The sequence below is a fragment of the Thalia democratica genome, chromosome 9 (assembly GCF_965202585.1).
Source record: "Thalia democratica chromosome 9, ktThaDemo2.hap1.1, whole genome shotgun sequence".
NCBI classification, from domain to species: Eukaryota; Metazoa; Chordata; class Thaliacea; order Salpida; family Salpidae; genus Thalia; species Thalia democratica.
In genome coordinates, this window is record NC_139173.1 from 22,936,524 (window position 1) to 22,955,111 (window position 18,588).

The following is an 18,588-nucleotide window of genomic DNA, read 5'->3' on the forward strand; positions in this document are numbered from 1 at the left end:
AAATAAAAAATTATATAGGTTAATTTCAGTTGGTATATAATTTTATGGATTAGTTAATGACATTTAAGCATCTATAAGCTAAATAATTAAGGTCAAATTAAATAGATTAATTTTCTAATATTTTTGCTTTTTTTAATCGTTTGATTTTATTTTTTTTTATCACTTATAAAACAATAAACGTATACAGCTAACATAAAGAAAAATAATAAAGTTATTTACAATGTATCATTTGCAAAACAGTTTTTAGTTGTATTCTAAAAAAGCAATATAAACAGCGAAAACTGTTAATAAATAAAATGGTAAAAGCAAGTATGGTGTATATAAATATGTATATATTTTTTTAGTGGATATATTGCAGTTACAAACCACTTGCTCTATGCTTCTCATAAACAACTAATTTCATCAACCTCTCAAAAAAAAAACGTATACATCCAAAAAAAAAACAATCTGTTTGAGATTTTTTTCGTTTTTTTTTTTTGAATGAAAGAAACAACAAGAGCAACATAAAAAACAACAATATTTTACAGTTACGGAAAAGGAAATAAACAAAACAAACTATTTTTTTTACACAAATATAAAAAAATCAGATGCCTGTCTCAGCACTCACAGTGTTCAAAAAGCGTTAAAAAATTTAAAATTAAAATAAACAAACCAAGAGGCACTTTATCGTGACGAACAAATCTAAAAAACAACTTCGCACCACGCAAAGTGCACTGACATAAATATATATATTGTTGGTTAAAAGCAGCAGAAAATAACAAAGAAACAAACAATCAACATCACGTCTGCTTTGCCGGCTTCGAGTCGACCCTATGGTTTTCAGAGTTCAGCATCATTTCTTTTTGCTGGTACACTTGGTTCTGTTATAGAAAAAATACACTTAAAAAACCAATTATAAAAAACTCAAGCAAATTACTTCATCACCAAATGTAATCTTTAGAAAATGTTCAAATTAAATCTATAAAAAAGTAGTAAAACTGTCCTTTACTGACTTTAAAGACCGCTCTACTATACTTTTTTTCTCTACAAAGAGCTATTTATTTCAATTCAAAACCAACCAAGCTGTACATGGTGAGTGAGTGGAGCTGGTTGGTGTGGTAGTCCTGATCCTGCTTGTCCATCACCACCTTCTCGTTCTCCACGTACATGTTCCCCTCCTGGTCCACAATCAGGTTGTTCTTGTAAGCCGTGGCGAACGGCTGCATCCATTTCACGCACTGGTAATTATTTAAGAACATAATTAAAATTTTATAATATTATAATGGTAGTTAAAAGTTTGTTTGAATGATCATTTATTTGAATGGTCAAAATTTGCTTGATTCTTTATTTTAGTTTGTAAACTTTCAGCGAAATCTGTTCGCAAAAGTTGTATTTCGTACAAAAACAACTGCCAAACAAATTGAGACTATTCGATTGGTCTAGATAAAAACTACTTCACCCCTGCAGTTGAACTCAATTTTAAATATTACACAACCGGTCGTTCAGCAAATATTTTACTTATTTCTTCTCATAAAAATTACCTGGCAAATATCGGCGACTTTGTATCCGGACGACCTGGTGACCACATCGATGTCTGTGAAGTAGTAGAGCGCGGATGCCGCAAGTACGGAGGGTAGGTGCTGGGTGTGGTTGATGTCCAGCGTGCAAATGTCCAACAACTAAAACGGAACATCACAGTTACTTTGATGTTTACAATTTTGTTAAATTTAAGTACTGTGTTGATGTATTTATTAATTGTATAATAAATTGAACAAAAACTAGAGAATGCTATATTTAAGTTATAAATTATTTATTAATATAAGTTACAGCAGTTACAAATGGTAAGAACAATAAGAAATGAAATATTAATTTGCTCAGCTAATTGCCTCCTAAAACTTTAATCCATAACATTAAGCAACATTTTGAAACTGTATTATAGTAAAAAAAACAAACATTGGCAATAGTGACGAGCAGGCGCTTGGCCGATTCCTTCTGGTTGCTAGCCAACGAGGAGTTGAGGGTCATAACCCCCCTCTCCTTCACCCACACGCTGGCTAACTGGACGTACATCTGCAGCCAGCATAGTGACGTCACGGGCCACAGGAGCCAGTTGAGCCTGTGTAGCAGGATGAGCTCCTGCCTGGTGATGTCATCATCGCCACACGCCCCGTCCGTCATCTCGCTGTACTCGGTTAAAGTTTTCGGGTAAATTTCCTGTAATAATTTTTGTTGTTTTAAATTTTTAACTTTTCATTTGAAGGTATGAAATAATTTTCAATTTCCTAGTTTAGGGTAAAATTAATTGTAACTTGTATAATCAAATTCAAAATAAACTTTTTCAATATAATTTAATTATTCAGTATCAGTGAAGTAGCTCTACCAATATACTTTTTTTTTATGTATTTATACCGCAACTCTTATGCAACCCACAACTTTAATACAACAACTGATAATTTTTTTTATCAACCTCTATCTTAGCTGCGACGAACAAAGACGTGATGCCAATTACTTGCAGTCTGGTTTTCGGAATATCGCTGGATTTTGACATGAATCTGTCGAAATATTCACATGCCAAGTAGAAAGTTGTTCTTTTGTACTTGAACTCTTCACACACCTGTAAAATATTAATATAAATAAAAACAATATATCAATTTTTAAAAGGAAAACTCAAGAAGTATTTTTTTAAATATTGAAACAAACAAATGGCTTAAAACTGTTAATATATTATCATTAGGAACAAAGTATCAAATAATTGTTTAAATAACCCAATTTTTTACCAGGGAAAATATATGATGCAAACAATCACCTGCATGAGCCAGTCGAGCAGAACGGACCGCATCCTGGGCGTCACGGTCCGGTGATTTTGAAGGCAGTTCGGGTCGCAGCGGTACAAACCCTCTTTTCTCAACATGGACTGCCACACGTCTGTTGCGTCTGATAACCTGTGTGTTGTTAGTGATTTTTAAAAACACTAGGTTTAAAATAAGGTGTAAACAACTTTTTTATATAGATAGTCATATCCAAAGTACTATATTTCATAACTTCAGTTAAGCAGATAATTTTAAAATTAAATATACAAAGCCTTGTTAAGCAACAAATTTTTACTTAATTTTAGAGCATAAACTTTACTTTGGTTTTAAGTAAAACTCAGCTAGACTATTTGAAAAGCGATTTTTTTTATAAGCTTATATAACATTATAGCAGTAGAATACGTTTCACATAAGCGCCACTAACACACTGAACTTTAATTAACGAAAAACCTCTGCTCGAAGCAGCAACGGCGCGCAGTAAACACAAGTTTATATCTGTGTAAAAAAAACAATTAACTTTCAAGTCGAAATCGATTAGCGAGAAATCGCTTCCAAGCGACAGTAAAAAGCCGTAAAAAAGTTTCCCATGGACTTTCGTGTTGAAAGAGCGACTTGTCGCTCGAAACTTTGAGAAAATTGCTGCCTTCACGCGTGATGACGTAAGCACAACAAAAAACGAGAGAGTTGAGGTGAAAAGGAAAAAGTAGCGCACGCAAAAACAGCCAACTGAATTCTAACTGAACACGCGAGCTTTTTCGTTGGGCAAGTTTCAACAAATGTTTCTTGGCGTCCCTTGTAAAAACTTTTTAAATAACCAAAAACTACCCTATTTATTAAGTCTAGTTTGTATTAACTAGTTAGAAAATTAACAAAAAATTCAACTCACGAGTTTAATGCTTTCGGCAGCGGCGGCGAAACCTCGACTTCCGTCTGCAGCTTGCAAAACTGCAGCTGGCACCTCGTAGATTCCAGCCGGTCTGGACTCGAGTAGAACTTCTCGACGGGGCATGACTTTTCCACGGGGATTTCCTTCAAAACCCCGGGTCTGGGGACCTGCTCCTCGCAGTTGATCTGCGGGTTGCTGTTCTGGGGGCTTTCCCCCTCGTCCGAGGTGGTGAGGAGGTAGGAGACGCCGTCGGAGGAGGAGCTGAGGTTGGAGGAGGCGTCGGATGATTGGATGCTGGGCATCTCGAACTGCTGATTGGCTGCTGGCTGGCCAATGGCGTTGTAGCTCGCGTTCTTGTAGAATTCCATGTCCATCTGGTGAAGTTTGTAATTCTTTTTACAAAAAAAATTGTCTGGAATTTACAATGAGGAATATTATAAGCTTTGCACTTTAGAATTTTTTATTTTTAAAAAAGAAATCATTATTGTTTTTATATCTATTAATATTAGCAATTAAATTACATTTGTAAATACTTAAGTACAAATTATAAAATATTTTAGTACCTAGATTAACAGACTACAGTACACAATTCAAGTGAAGTTTCATAATAATTTTCAACTACACAAGATTTGTTTGCATGCTTCAAAACATACGGATTTTAAATGTAGCATTTTCTCTCAAATTGTATAAAAGCTTGTGTGCTAATTATGTTTTATTGGTGATAAAAAAACTGAATAAAATTAGACAACTTAAGGTAATTAGTAAGGCTTTTCTAGTATAAAAAACTTACTGCAACTAATTTACTTGACACTGCAAAAAAAAAACTAAGTAATAAAAAGATAAATTAAATGCTAATTCATTGCATTGAAAGAATTTACTTTGATTTATAGTATTTCAAAAGTTTATTTTCACCAAGTAAATACTAAAACTAGTTTTATTATAATAACAAAAGTGTTCACTTACTTAAAAGCTGTACGCATAACATAGCTTAAATTGCTTTTTTCAAAATTTAAACTATTTAAGCATTTTAAATCTATTATAACAACAAGACAAAACTTTATTAGGTAATTTTATAACAAGCAGCCAAAGTATAAGAACCTTTTTATGCAATTTACTTGTGCTTTGTTTTACAAAATAATTACATTTTGTTTACTGTTTAATAATAAGTTTTATAAGTTTATTTAGTCAAACTTATACTACAGTAAAATTAATGAAATATTATTAATGAAATATTATAAAACATAAAAACGCTTATATATCATAAAATGAATCATGAAAAATTCTACAAACTACACTTAAGCCACGTAGCAAAATACACCAATTATTTATGTATACTACAACATGATCTCACAAAAATTAAAACGAAAATACAGTTCATGGCTTACTTTACTATCTTACACTAAACACTCTGCTCACAACACTATATAGTAAATAATACTCGATATCAATTGAACGCATTATTTAAGTGAAAAAAGGGAAAAGTTTGTATTGACACAAGCCCGCGTTAATTTCAGTTACACGCCAACCATGTCTAAACACGACTGCATTGTTTATACGAAAAACGATCTACATGTACTGGATTGCAATTTGTAAAAAAACTTTTTGTTTATATTAATGTGTTTTACTGTTATTTTATTTTTTATACACCTGTTTATTTAATTTAAATAGGAATATATTTAAGCTTATGTTTTAATAATTTTCATAATTTTGAGTAGAACATAACAAAATAAACTTGTTGTAACAAGCAGTAGGTTAAAACAAATTAATGTTTAAAACTCAATATTGTGCTGCATATAATGCAACAAAAACAAATTATTGTTTTGTTTTTTAGTAGTTGTTCAAATAAATATTGATAATTGTTACATAATCGAAAATTTATAGGTTTTGTTTATTAAAGTGGCTTAATTAAACTTGATAAACAAAGTTTATACAAAGAAGTTTTATATTTTTTGTTGTTGATTTTTACTAAAGCACAATTCAAACTACAAATTTAGTTTTTTTTTATTTGGCTTATAATACATTAATTTTAAAATATGTTGAAGTAAAAACTAATATTTCTAATTCTTTATGACACATACCTAAATTTACCATTATAAAATGCTATAAACTATCAATATAATCTTAGTTTTCTAAATTAGTAATCCAAAAACTACTGCTTAAGTCTCCACTTACTTTTATTTACAGCTTTTATAACATATTTTTAGCTTAAATTATAAAATTTATAGATTGTATAACTTTTTTACTTTTAATGATAAATAACACATTCATTTTTTTATTTATTATTTTGGCCTTAGTTAAAATTCAATTTGGTTTTTTTCGATAGTAATAGCAATAAAATATACTTAACACGTCAAAATATAGTGTTTATTATTTACAAAATGAAAGTCAACTCACCAAGTTGCTACTAACTTAAATGATTGGCTTTATGGGAAACTTAATAATAACATAAAAAATACCTTAGGTTGCTTGCTTGGGGTGGCTCCAAATAGTAAAGAGTCATCAAGAAATGTGTCAAATCTTTCTTCCCTTGCTTCCAATCTACGATCTTCATGTATGCTCTCCTCTGTAGAAGAATTTTCCTCAAAACAGCAGATGGACTCTTCATTACTTTCTGATCTTCTGTTAGACAATGTTAAAAATGTATTATACTAAGATGCAAAAGTTGATATGGCATTGCTTTTACTTTTGAAACTTGACCAAACAAGTAGTGATAAGTTAAAAGTGTTGATCAAACTAACCTTGTTTTTTCCATCTTGTTTATTTTTCTTTTGAACCTGTAAAAATAATATACTCATTAACTTGCTTTGAATATAATTAGTACTGAAAATTCAATTCGTTAAGTTTTTATGTTTGTTAACTTACATATTGTTATATTTTAATTCAACATTCATGTTCATTAATTTAAATATTCTAAACAAAACTTTGCTAAGAATGTTGAAACTAGATACATACATATTTTTAGCACATATGTGATAGTTTTGTTACTAATTGTATTGTATGAACTTTAAACTTACTAAAATTAAAAGAAGTGTCAGAAAATAATGAGGTTTAAATTACTCTATTGAATATCTGAAAAAAATTAGATGGTCCTTATTGTAAATAATTTACTACTAGTATACTTATTCCATTACAATGATTATTAGATACACCATTGTACTGTTAGCAAGAACTTTCAATAAACTTTTTTAAGCATTTCTTATATTAAAATTTACTTGTTAACAGAATTTAAACTTTATTTTATTTCACTAAACATTTTACAGTGTTAGGTTAAATCCATAATCAATGTTTAAAAAAGGCTCTCATGTTTGATATACATTTTCAAAATAAAAACAATTTAAAAAAAATCTAAAACAATGTTTCCCACCTGTGACTAGTAGAATGTACTTTTTCAAATTAAAGTACACTTGTGCACAGTAGGTTTTGATAAGATCTAATGAATAATTTAATACTATTTAATTAGATAAATTTTAACTATCAAAAATTTTTACATATTTACTTTTACTATACTACAGTATGTATTTATAATATATATATATATATTTACTTATTTTAAGTAACTATGAAAAATGAAAGGCTCCATTAAAGATACTGTGGATACCAGCTTATATATATTTTTTTGATTATATTACAAACAATAGATTTAAACGACCATTTTGTATATGAGGTACATTATCCCTTATCATCCCATCTATTATAACCATATATCATCCCATCTCATATACAAAACAGTTGTTTAAATTTATTGTTTGTCATTTAATCAAAAAATATTTAGCTCCAATCTTATAATATAGATCAAAACTTTTTAAAAAACTTTTAATATATATATATAAATGGAAGTCATCTCATAAAAATATCATGATCTGTGGACTGTTTAACTGCGTTTTGACTTAATTCATGACATCACAATTACTGACCATATATACCTTAAATATGGTAACATAAAGGTCTTCAATAGTATTTAAAGAAATTTTTATTATTGTATGTGTAAAAATCAAATAAGGTCCTGATTTTCGACTAAAATTGTCACATGAAAGGAAGGGTTTGTTCTTTTTTTTAAATAAACAGGTATTTAAGTGACATATACTTATGAATTTATTAGACCAGGTGATCTCAATATATCACAACTTGAAGACCTGTATACTTAAAAAGTATAACTATAATATTCCACTTTATCTTGATGCAGATGCTGAATAGTGATAGAATTTTTTACAATATTTTGATTAAATATCAGTTATAACAAAATCTATAGCAATATGGTAAGAAATAAAACCATATAGAGTTTTATGTTCTAACTTTAATTATTTTCATAACAACAGAACTACAAGTAGACTCTAGCTTCATGTTTCAGTTGTGTTGAAAAAAAAAATCAGATATATAAATAAACAGTATTCCTTAGGTAAAATTCTTTTTAATAAGTAAGTTAAGTAAATACTAAAAATTAATCATGGTAAAAATATGTCAATGATTTTTACATGATTATCAAATTATGACTATGTTTGAAGCTATGACAGAAGAATGTTTACTTAAAATTATATTTTTAATTAAAATCTAATGTTTTTAATGGTATATGTAATTTTTGTCCAATGGAATACTGGACAAACATAGGTATTTTTTCAAGGTAAAGTTCAGACAGCAGAGGAATTTTTAATACTTTATTTAGAAAAAAATGTATAAGAATGTACATATTACAACAGTTCTGCAAAATTTAAACTGTTTTTATAAATAATTTTCTAAATAATAAGTGTATTGGGTAGTGGCCTATATTTTGGAAAGTCAAATACTGGTATTCTTAAGGTACAGTTCAGATAGTTGTAAAACTTAAAATACACTAGTTAGAACCAAAAAAATAAATATACTAAATTTTACATTCAACAACAGGTCTGCAAAATTTGATATGCTTGTTTAATAAAATTGATTGTATCAATTGTTACTCTGTTCAGACAAATTCTGTTTAGTTAAAAAACAACTATGGTAAAATACTCAACAGCACATAGTTTGTTTGTAACTAATTGCAGATATAACAAGAAAATTACAATAACACCAATTCAGTTAAATAGATGGTTTTTTATTTATTTTTGGTTAGTTTAAGGTTAATTTTAAAAGAGGGGGTAAATAACAAACTGCTTGCTTGCCTTTCAAGAACGGTTTATTGTGGTAGAGAGAAGAATAAGTCTGATATTTTTCTACCTTAAAAAAAATTACTAATTAAGTATTAAATTCAGTAAACTAAAATACTAGTAGTTGAAAAATATTTTAATGCTAAAACTCAAACCATTAATAGGATAAAAATAAGATACACTGATTTTTTTTTGAACATTTGGATTAAAATAGATTAAAATTCGAAATTTATAATTTCAATTTAAAAAATAGTTTTGGTAAAGAACATTGTTATTTGAATTTAATTTATTTAAAGTTTATTTTCTGTTTTACTTTAATAACATAAAGCTATTTTAATACTCTTTTATTCAGATCAAACCCTTACATAGCTACGTGGTGTTTGGAGCGGTTAGGCGGGACAGTCTCACTTAAATAAAGCAACTAGCTATGAAAAAAAGGCAACAGAATTTGAAGTGTTTATAAGCCAATCACAAACAAACGATCATATTCCGCCAACAGTGGTGAAAATTGTGCTTGCGCGCGGTGTTTATCAGCTGATTATGAATGAAAGATTGCGCTCAGCTGGAGAAAATGGCGTTTTTAGTTTAGAAATATTAACATTCTGCTTTTTCTGTTTTATAAATTATAGGTTTACGGAGGGCAACAAACCAACTTTAAAAAGTCTTTTACTGCAAAGTGTTTTTAAGACTTAATGTTTAAAATGTTTCAAAATATTTTTGTATAGAAATTAAAACATATAATTAGTTCTAAAACTCTATAATTATCTAATTAGAAAAGCTTTAAAGAAGTGCTATCTAGTTAGTTAATTATTCAGTTTTTAAGTTAACTGTTTAATAGAGCTACTTCTCTATTATTAGGTGATATATTTGATAAAAAAGCTATTTTATTACTTTTCTTACGTCAGTAATACTTAACAAGAATTTTTTTTTTGTTTACATAGCTGATTATTTTTAGAAACGTTTTGTATAAATAGTAACGGTTTATCAAGAGAATATATGTTAATAAATTTAATTTTACTGGTTTTAAAGCTGAGCCTCTCAAAATTTACGCTATCGCCTCCTTGAGAGCGGTTTTGGCTACTTTGGGGAACTAATAGGGAACTATTAGAGCAGTGTTTCCCAACCTTTTTGATGCCCCGCACCCCTTAAGTCTCTTAATTTGATCTCGCACCCCTAACACTATATGCTATAATTATTTATTAATAATTTGGTTATAAAATCATTGATTTCATTAATTAATAACTTGTATTTTAATTTTTATGATAGTGTACTATATTAAAAAAAATAAAAGACTTAGAAATTTAAAAACATAACAAACTATATTCGAACAAGTTTTATCTCTTTTTATAAGGTAGAAAACATCAGAACTCACTCTTCCCTCTGCAACGATAAACGTTTTCTGAAAGTCAAGCATACAGTAATTGCTGTGAACTTTACAATTCACTGATTTACTTTAGCACCCCTGGTTGGGAACCTCTGTATTAGAGGGAGGGCGAAAAAAAACCTTATTAACTATTTAATAGGCGATTGTTATTTTTTGATTTCTGCCAATCGAGAGATTTTGAAAATGAAAATTTGAAAACCTTCCTTTAAAGACTCATCTAGCACTGCTACGTGTAAAAGAAAACTATTTTATTTATTAAACAAAATAAACTGTATATTTAAAAAGTTTTTTTATAAACTTTTTTTATCGACTTACGCCAAAAACAAAAAAAATATCACTTTTTTTTAATAATAAAAAACATTTTTATTTTTTTGAATATCTTTTAATAGTTTTAAATAAAGTTTCAAAAAGGGTAGGTAAAATATAGCAGTTAACATAGCTCATAGTATAAGGGTTTACTTGTATTTATAATCTGGATTTCTCTTCTAGATACTTTTTATCGGACTATTTACCAGCCCACTGATCGCAATCGAAATCAACTACCTTCTGATAAATACCTATCCGGTCAATTTTTCACAAAATTTACAAGATTATAAAGAATGTTAGGTTTCTTAAATTCTTTTGATGTTTTTAATTATAAATAACACTAAACATTCTAAATGTTAGTCTGTTAATGTATATGTTAAAAAAGTTTCGAACGTAATAAGTTCGTGTTATATAACAGTAAATCAAGTACTTGTTGAATTGTTCTTATTGTTATAAACAATAACTATTTTTAAATTTTACATAACTGTTGACTTAACACCTGATAATTTTCAAATACATAGTTTATACTAAGATTATTTGATAACGAAGTAACTAATTAAAAAAAAAAAACTATTGATAAATAAACAGTAGAGGTAAATAGAAAAACAACTTTTAAAACAACAAAAAATGGCCAGTAATATGTTATGTAAAAATTTTGGCATGTAAAAAGAATTTTAGATAAACATTTAGTGCAGGTAACCTTTTGGAATTTATTACCGTAAAATTGTTCGAGACTTTTTTAATAAAAATCGGATGCAATATTGGATTTAGCTCAAAGGGCTCATAAGCTACATAAAAACAAATGTTAACAGTCTACAACAATTTTTTTAAGTTTTTCAGTAAATATCAACCATTATCTTATAGAATTTACTATTTAACTGCTACTTATTTTTATATCGCTGAATGAGCTCGTCGGTGATTAAACTAAAATTATTATTCAAGTAAAACTCGAATTTTAGTTTAAAAAATATTCTATTTTAAAAAGAGTTTTAGTTAAGCACTAATGAGTTCATTTAGCAAAACACTGTTTAGAAAATAAAAATTAGAAAAATTAAATCGTAGTTATTCTCTTTGTAAAAATAATAATTTTTGACCATAATTTAACCGAATTCACTTTAGTTGAAAACTGTAATAGTTTGCACTCAAAGGTGATACACGATGAATTGTTGTAGTGTAACCAAATGTGTTTAAGTGTATTCAGTTGAGGGTATAGTCGAAAAAATTGACATAACTAAACTACTAACAACTCGTCTTCTAAGACAGTGGTTCCCAACCTTTTTCATGCCCCGCACCCCTAAAAAGTTTTAATTTGTTCTCGCACCCCTTGCAATACATGCAATGATTGATTTAAGAATAATATGAAATAGAACGATGAAGATTTGTGTATCATTTTTTTGATATTAGACTGCTTTAACCAAAATTATGTATATGTAAACTACAAAATAGAAAATACTGTATTAAAATAAGTTTTGTTTATTTTTTCTAAGGTAGAAAACATCAGAACTCACTTTTCCCTTTGCAACGATTAACGTTTTCTGAACAAAATTAATTCTTTAACATAATTAAGGATTAAGAACTAATTGAAAAATTGTATTTTAAAGAAGTATAAAAAGGATAATTATCAAAACACTTATTTTTTCAGATTTATTTAACAAAAACAATGCTTCGGTATATGACCTCGTCAGTTTGCTTTTTAATATCTGAATAATAACATGATAATAAAGCAAAAGGCACCAAAAAAGTAAATAAAAATTAAGTTTATACTTGAAACAAAAATATTTTATACATTTTAATATGAATTAGGTAGTAAAAAATTATAAAATCAACTGTAATATGTAAACCAGTGGCGTCGCGTGGTATTTTTTTTGGGTGGTGCACAAATTAAAAAAATATCAATTATTTTAATAAAAATATGTTTTTACTGTAAGTTTGAAAACAACTGAACTTTTGCTACACCTGAAGATAAGCTTTGCTTTTAAGGGCATAGGGGTGATGAAACAATTTGATCTTATTTTATGTAGTTTTTACTAAGCTTCAAGATGCTTTTACAGATTTTAAAAATTCAGTATATATTTTAAGATATAGCCGGTCAAAGTCAAAGGCAACAAAAGGTTCATAATGGGAGGCACAACTAAAACAGTGTTTAAAAAAATGTTTTAAATCCCCCCCCCCCCCCCCCCTTTATGCCCTTAACATCTACTTTAAAATTATTTTACTGAAATTACTTTATACAGTTTTAATTTAACTACAAGTCATCTTTTATCAATATATAAAATTCTTAAAATTTTTGAAATATGGTAATTCACAGTCAGAGGTACAAATGAATCCTTATTTTTATAATATAAACTCAAACAACAAATAAATCAAATCACTAAAATCATATCTTTTTTTTATAAGTTGGCCTCAAAATCTTTAGATGTTTCTTTTATAAAACAAAAAAAAAATTGCTAAATTAGATATTTAAAACACCAAGAAAAAAAAGTTATAACAAAAGTTTTTTTTGTATATATAAAAATATATATTGATACTTGAAAATTGAAAACTTCCCTTCAACAAAAGTATAAAGTTTTAAAAAAAATAGGATGAAAAACTTTAATTAAAAATTGTTTTAAAAATGATGGAGAATATAGGTTTTCAGTAAAATTGTATTTTTTGCTGTTTTGGTTTGCTCCTTGTATAATAAACCATTGTACTCTCTGGCTTTGACTGGTTGTAACTAAAAGTTTAATTGGAAAGTTCAAGTTTATTAAAGAGTAACTATTAGCTTTCTGAAAAAGTTAAAATAAGAACAACATGTAAAAAAGTGCCTATACACCCTCCCCCCTTACTCCTCACTAATTTGCACATTTTTTTTTACAAACATTAACATTTTTATTAACTTTTTTACTAATTTTAATGTTTTTTGTTGGAGGTTTAAAATTCAATAGTTTTTTAAGGATATCTTTACTTTGTTTAATATTTATTTGTTTTTCATTTTGATGACAGTATTTTTCTCAGGAGCTCAACTTTTTTAAGTTTAGTTGTGAGGCTGTTGAACTTTTCAAGAATTTTAAAGATAATTATAAATATGTAACCATTATAGAAGTAAAAGTTTGGTTAGTTAGTTTTCATGTGGCCATAGGACTAAAACACTTATTTTTTAATTTTAAATAACCTTGTTATTTTCAGAGTAAAAATTAAAACTGCTTTAGTCAGCCTGAATATTTTTCTAATTTGGTCTGTTTTAATTTATCTTGGGTCATCTTGAGTTTTTAACATTTCTAAGTTATCCTGATTATGAGGTAAGGCAACCATGTTTCAACAATTTTATCTAAAATTTTTGCTTTGTTTATGAAAAAATTAAACCAAAAGTTATATAAAGTAGAGGTAGACTAAATTTTCCTAAAATGTTAAACTACTCTAAGTAATCAAAGTTTCTAAATTAAGGCTATTTACTTTATTTAAATATGTGATTGTTTCAATAATACTATTTTTTATTTAATATAAATCTAAAATATTTTTCTGTAAGAGTGAACTAGAAGTTTATAATAAACTTCTTAATTCTTTTTTTCAGAACTTGAATTTTATTTTTTTTTTTATTAACTTTATGATAACAATAATCAGTTATAGTTAAGTTTATGTATGCAGATTAAAATAAAAAATCAAATTTTTAAGACTTTGGTGATTTAGGGTTTTTATCTTTTTTTTCAAAATATGCAATTTATGACAAATCTTTTAATAGAAGTGATCTGTAAAATTTAAAAAATCATGTAGGTACATAAACTCAAGTTTAATCCTTTGCAGTAGCTTGCTTTGTTTTTATTTTATGTTTACTATAGCTTGTAGATGATACTTAAGCAAGTCCTGTTTTAGGGAATTTTCAACTTAGCTTACTTACCGCAAGATATTGATTTTGCGGTAATTCTTAAAGAAATTTTGCTTTTTTGAGTTCATTTGCGGCAGTCAGCTAAGAGTTTGCGGCAGTGAAGTGGGCAAAATGGTCGTTTTCAAAATTGAAGTTTTAAAAGAGATTTCGTTCAAAAAAATAACGAAAACGTTATAGATACTTTTTTTTTTCTTAGAAAATTTCAAGGTGGTGCAGTTGCGGCAGTGCAACACCCCACGCGACGCCCCTGATGTAAACCCAAAGTGATATTTTCACATAAAAACTATACACTTACATTAGTCTCTAGCTTGTAAAAAAAATTGGGTTTTAAAAGATATAATAACTATAACAAGTTTTAGATTCAGATAAAGGTAGTAATATTTTTTGTAAACGAACAGTCAAAATCAAAATCACAACTAAATTATTATTGAGTTTGAAAGCTATGCAATTAGAGTATGGTGTAAAAATCAAAACTTTATTTCTTTTTATATGATTTGAATAATCATATATAAAAGTTAAAAGTAATATAAATATTGTGAAAATTTAAACTTACAAGGAATGCTTATAAGGTTTAAAAATTGATAGCTTTGTTTTGTTTAGTAAAAGAAATTTAGGCTTACTGTCGCCCCAGTAAATGAAAAATTTCCTAACAAAAATTAAAAGCCTTCTCGCACCCCTTGGAATGCTGACTCGCACCCCCAAGGGCTTCAAGCACCCCTGGTTGGGAAACCCTGTTCTAAGACATTTTATTGTTTGACTGATACATAGGCTCACCGTGGCTATGTCTGTCTGAGAAGTCCTAATGAGAACGAAATAAGATCGAAGGTATAAATTCTTACAATTTTTTTAATTAAAAATTCAAGTTGTATCAAAGACTCAGGACATTTTATTATAATGTTGATGTAAAAAAATAAAGCTTTGTTAGAACTAAACTTAATGTAAATTTAAAGAATGAATTGGTCTTATAAACTTTTTAAGAATCTTATGAAATATTTCGAATTACAAATGGTCTAAAACTAAATAAAAGTTGTAAAAACTTAAAACAACAATCCAAAGATAATAAATGATTCTAAATTTGTTTGCAATGAAAGTTTGATATTCTAGTCATACAATGACAAAAAACTATCTTAGCATTTTAAAATTTATACAACAAACTGTGAATGTAATATTGTTAGATTCTTATTTAACCCATAAACCATGAAAAATAAAACTACAAAATATTAAAAATAAAAAAGCTGAATATTATATTAACTCTCTCTATCAATTTAAGAAAAAATTAAATAAGTAGTATTATGCTATCCAATAATTGAAAAAATTATAAAGTTTTTCATTAAATGAGTAAAAATAAAATCATTTATTTTCATATAACAAATTATAGAAATAAGAAGTTCTATCTACTTGATATTACTTGTAATTTAAGCTTTAAAACATTTAAATTTTCTTCTAATAATAAAATACAATGGTGGTATATATTTAACTTTCAAACAAAATAACATAATTTAAAGTAACCTTTACAGCATTCGTAACTCAATTAAATCACAAAGCTTCTTTAAAGAAGTACTTCAATGAAGCTAAATAGTATTATTTTTATAAAATAGTGGTACAAAGATTCGTTTTATCTTTAAAATACTGAGTTACTACTGGAATTTGAAAAAAAAAACTTTGATTTAATGTTTAAATATTTCACTTAATAAATTTAAATTTAATGATAAAAAAAAGAAGACATATACTTAAGAGTAATAGTAAAAAAATAAATAATCAAGAATCAAAGTGAATTAAATCACTTGGTTTTAAAAATTTAGTTTTTTTTTGACCTAAATTATTAAATAAAAACTTGAGTCAGTATTTCTGTAAACAAAAAAGTTTTTTTTTTGATGTTGTTTTATATAATTAAACAAAAAACTTAAAACCACTTAGATAAAAAAACAAAGAATACTTTTATGGATATCACACATTTCAATTTTCTTCAAACATGTATTTAAATCCTTTTGTTTGTTTACCAAAATATAATAAAAAATATTTTTTCAAATAATTAAAGATGAGTGCTAGTTCTAAACATACATACATAGGAGTAAGACATACAAAACTCTACAACTGTGTCCACTTGTAAGCTTAACATAGGTCGTGTTAAATATACACGCAGACACTTTTTCACCATGTAGTTTTTGTCTACAGTACTATAATTTGTTTCATTAGAAGCGTTTATAAGAAATAGACTTATTGAGTAAAAAGATGAAATATTTCGCTGACTGTCTAATTTTTTTGATTGAAAAGTCTGTTGATTTAATCGTTAAACTACAACCATTTATAAACCACAACTTAATTAACATTATTTCTATAAATTAAAAGATCTTAGGAATAATTTCACCAAAAGGTAGTATTTTGCAAGTCTTGCTTTTAATGCAACGAAACTTGTTTTATAGGCTATCAATTTAGTACAGACCAGTGGCGTCGCGTGGTATTTTTTTTGGGTGGTGCACAAATTAAAAAAATATCAATTATTTTAATAAAAATATGTTTTTACTGTAAGTTTGAAAACAACTGAACTTTTGCTACACCTGAAGATAAGCTTTGCTTTTAAGGGCATAGGGGTGATGAAACAATTTGATCTTATTTTATGTAGTTTTTACTAAGCTTCAAGATGCTTTTACAGATTTTAAAAATTCAGTATATATTTTAAGATATAGCCGGTCAAAGTCAAAGGCAACAAAAGGTTCATAATGGGAGGCACAACTAAAACAGTGTTTAAAAAAATGTTTTAAATCCCCCCCCCCCCCCTTTATGCCCTTAACATCTACTTTAAAATTATTTTACTGAAATTACTTTATACAGTTTTAATTTAACTACAAGTCATCTTTTATCAATATATAAAATTCTTAAAATTTTTGAAATATGGTAATTCACAGTCAGAGGTACAAATGAATCCTTATTTTTATAATATAAACTCAAACAACAAATAAATCAAATCACTAAAATCATATCTTTTTTTTATAAGTTGGCCTCAAAATCTTTAGATGTTTCTTTTATAAAACAAAAAAAAAATTGCTAAATTAGATATTTAAAACACCAAGAAAAAAAAGTTATAACAAAAGTTTTTTTTGTATATATAAAAATATATATTGATACTTGAAAATTGAAAACTTCCCTTCAACAAAAGTATAAAGTTTTAAAAAAAATAGGATGAAAAACTTTAATTAAAAATTGTTTTAAAAATGATGGAGAATATAGGTTTTCAGTAAAATTGTATTTTTTGCTGTTTTGGTTTGCTCCTTGTATAATAAACCATTGTACTCTCTGGCTTTGACTGGTTGTAACTAAAAGTTTAATTGGAAAGTTCAAGTTTATTAAAGAGTAACTATTAGCTTTCTGAAAAAGTTAAAATAAGAACAACATGTAAAAAAGTGCCTATACACCCTCCCCCCTTACTCCTCACTAATTTGCACATTTTTTTTTACAAACATTAACATTTTTATTAACTTTTTTACTAATTTTAATGTTTTTTGTTGGAGGTTTAAAATTCAATAGTTTTTTAAGGATATCTTTACTTTGTTTAATATTTATTTGTTTTTCATTTTGATGACAGTATTTTTCTCAGGAGCTCAACTTTTTTAAGTTTAGTTGTGAGGCTGTTGAACTTTTCAAGAATTTTAAAGATAATTATAAATATGTAACCATTATAGAAGTAAAAGTTTGGTTAGTTAGTTTTCATGTGGCCATAGGACTAAAACACTTATTTTTTAATTTTAAATAACCTTGTTATTTTCAGAGTAAAAATTAAAACTGCTTTAGTCAGCCTGAATATTTTTCTAATTTGGTCTGTTTTAATTTATCTTGGGTCATCTTGAGTTTTTAACATTTCTAAGTTATCCTGATTATGAGGTAAGGCAACCATGTTTCAACAATTTTATCTAAAATTTTTGCTTTGTTTATGAAAAAATTAAACCAAAAGTTATATAAAGTAGAGGTAGACTAAATTTTCCTAAAATGTTAAACTACTCTAAGTAATCAAAGTTTCTAAATTAAGGCTATTTACTTTATTTAAATATGTGATTGTTTCAATAATACTATTTTTTATTTAATATAAATCTAAAATATTTTTCTGTAAGAGTGAACTAGAAGTTTATAATAAACTTCTTAATTCTTTTTTTCAGAACTTGAATTTTATTTTTTTTTTTATTAACTTTATGATAACAATAATCAGTTATAGTTAAGTTTATGTATGCAGATTAAAATAAAAAATC

At 27.0% G+C, this 18,588-nt stretch overlaps 1 protein-coding gene across 1 annotated transcript; it reads right to left on the reverse strand.

Moving 5' to 3' along the window:
- Positions 1-316: 316 nt before the first annotated feature.
- LOC145844929 (G1/S-specific cyclin-E1-like) lies at positions 317-6,280 on the reverse strand. The gene is made up of 9 exons (XM_082952347.1): positions 6,132-6,280; positions 3,921-4,049; positions 3,676-3,870; positions 2,786-2,921; positions 2,447-2,593; positions 1,933-2,193; positions 1,521-1,658; positions 1,059-1,217; positions 317-860 (listed from the first exon to the last, which is right to left on the reverse strand). The coding sequence occupies exons 1-9, from the start codon at positions 6,278-6,280 to the stop codon at positions 780-782; spliced, it is 1,395 nt and encodes a 464-aa protein (XP_082808473.1). The 3' UTR covers positions 317-779.
- Between the last annotated feature and the right edge of the window lie 12,308 nt (positions 6,281-18,588).

Coding starts and splice junctions, on each gene's coding strand:
- LOC145844929 (XM_082952347.1), bottom strand. CDS start 6,280: ATGAAGAGTCCATCTGCTGTTTTGAGGAAAATTCTTCTACAGAGGAGA. Junction 4,050..6,131: donor CCCCAAGCAAGCAACCTAAG/GTATTTTTTATG, acceptor AAACTTCACCAG/ATGGACATGGAATTCTACAA. Junction 2,194..2,446: donor TCGTCGCAGCTAAGATAGAG/GTTGATAAAAAA, acceptor AAATTATTACAG/GAAATTTACCCGAAAACTTT.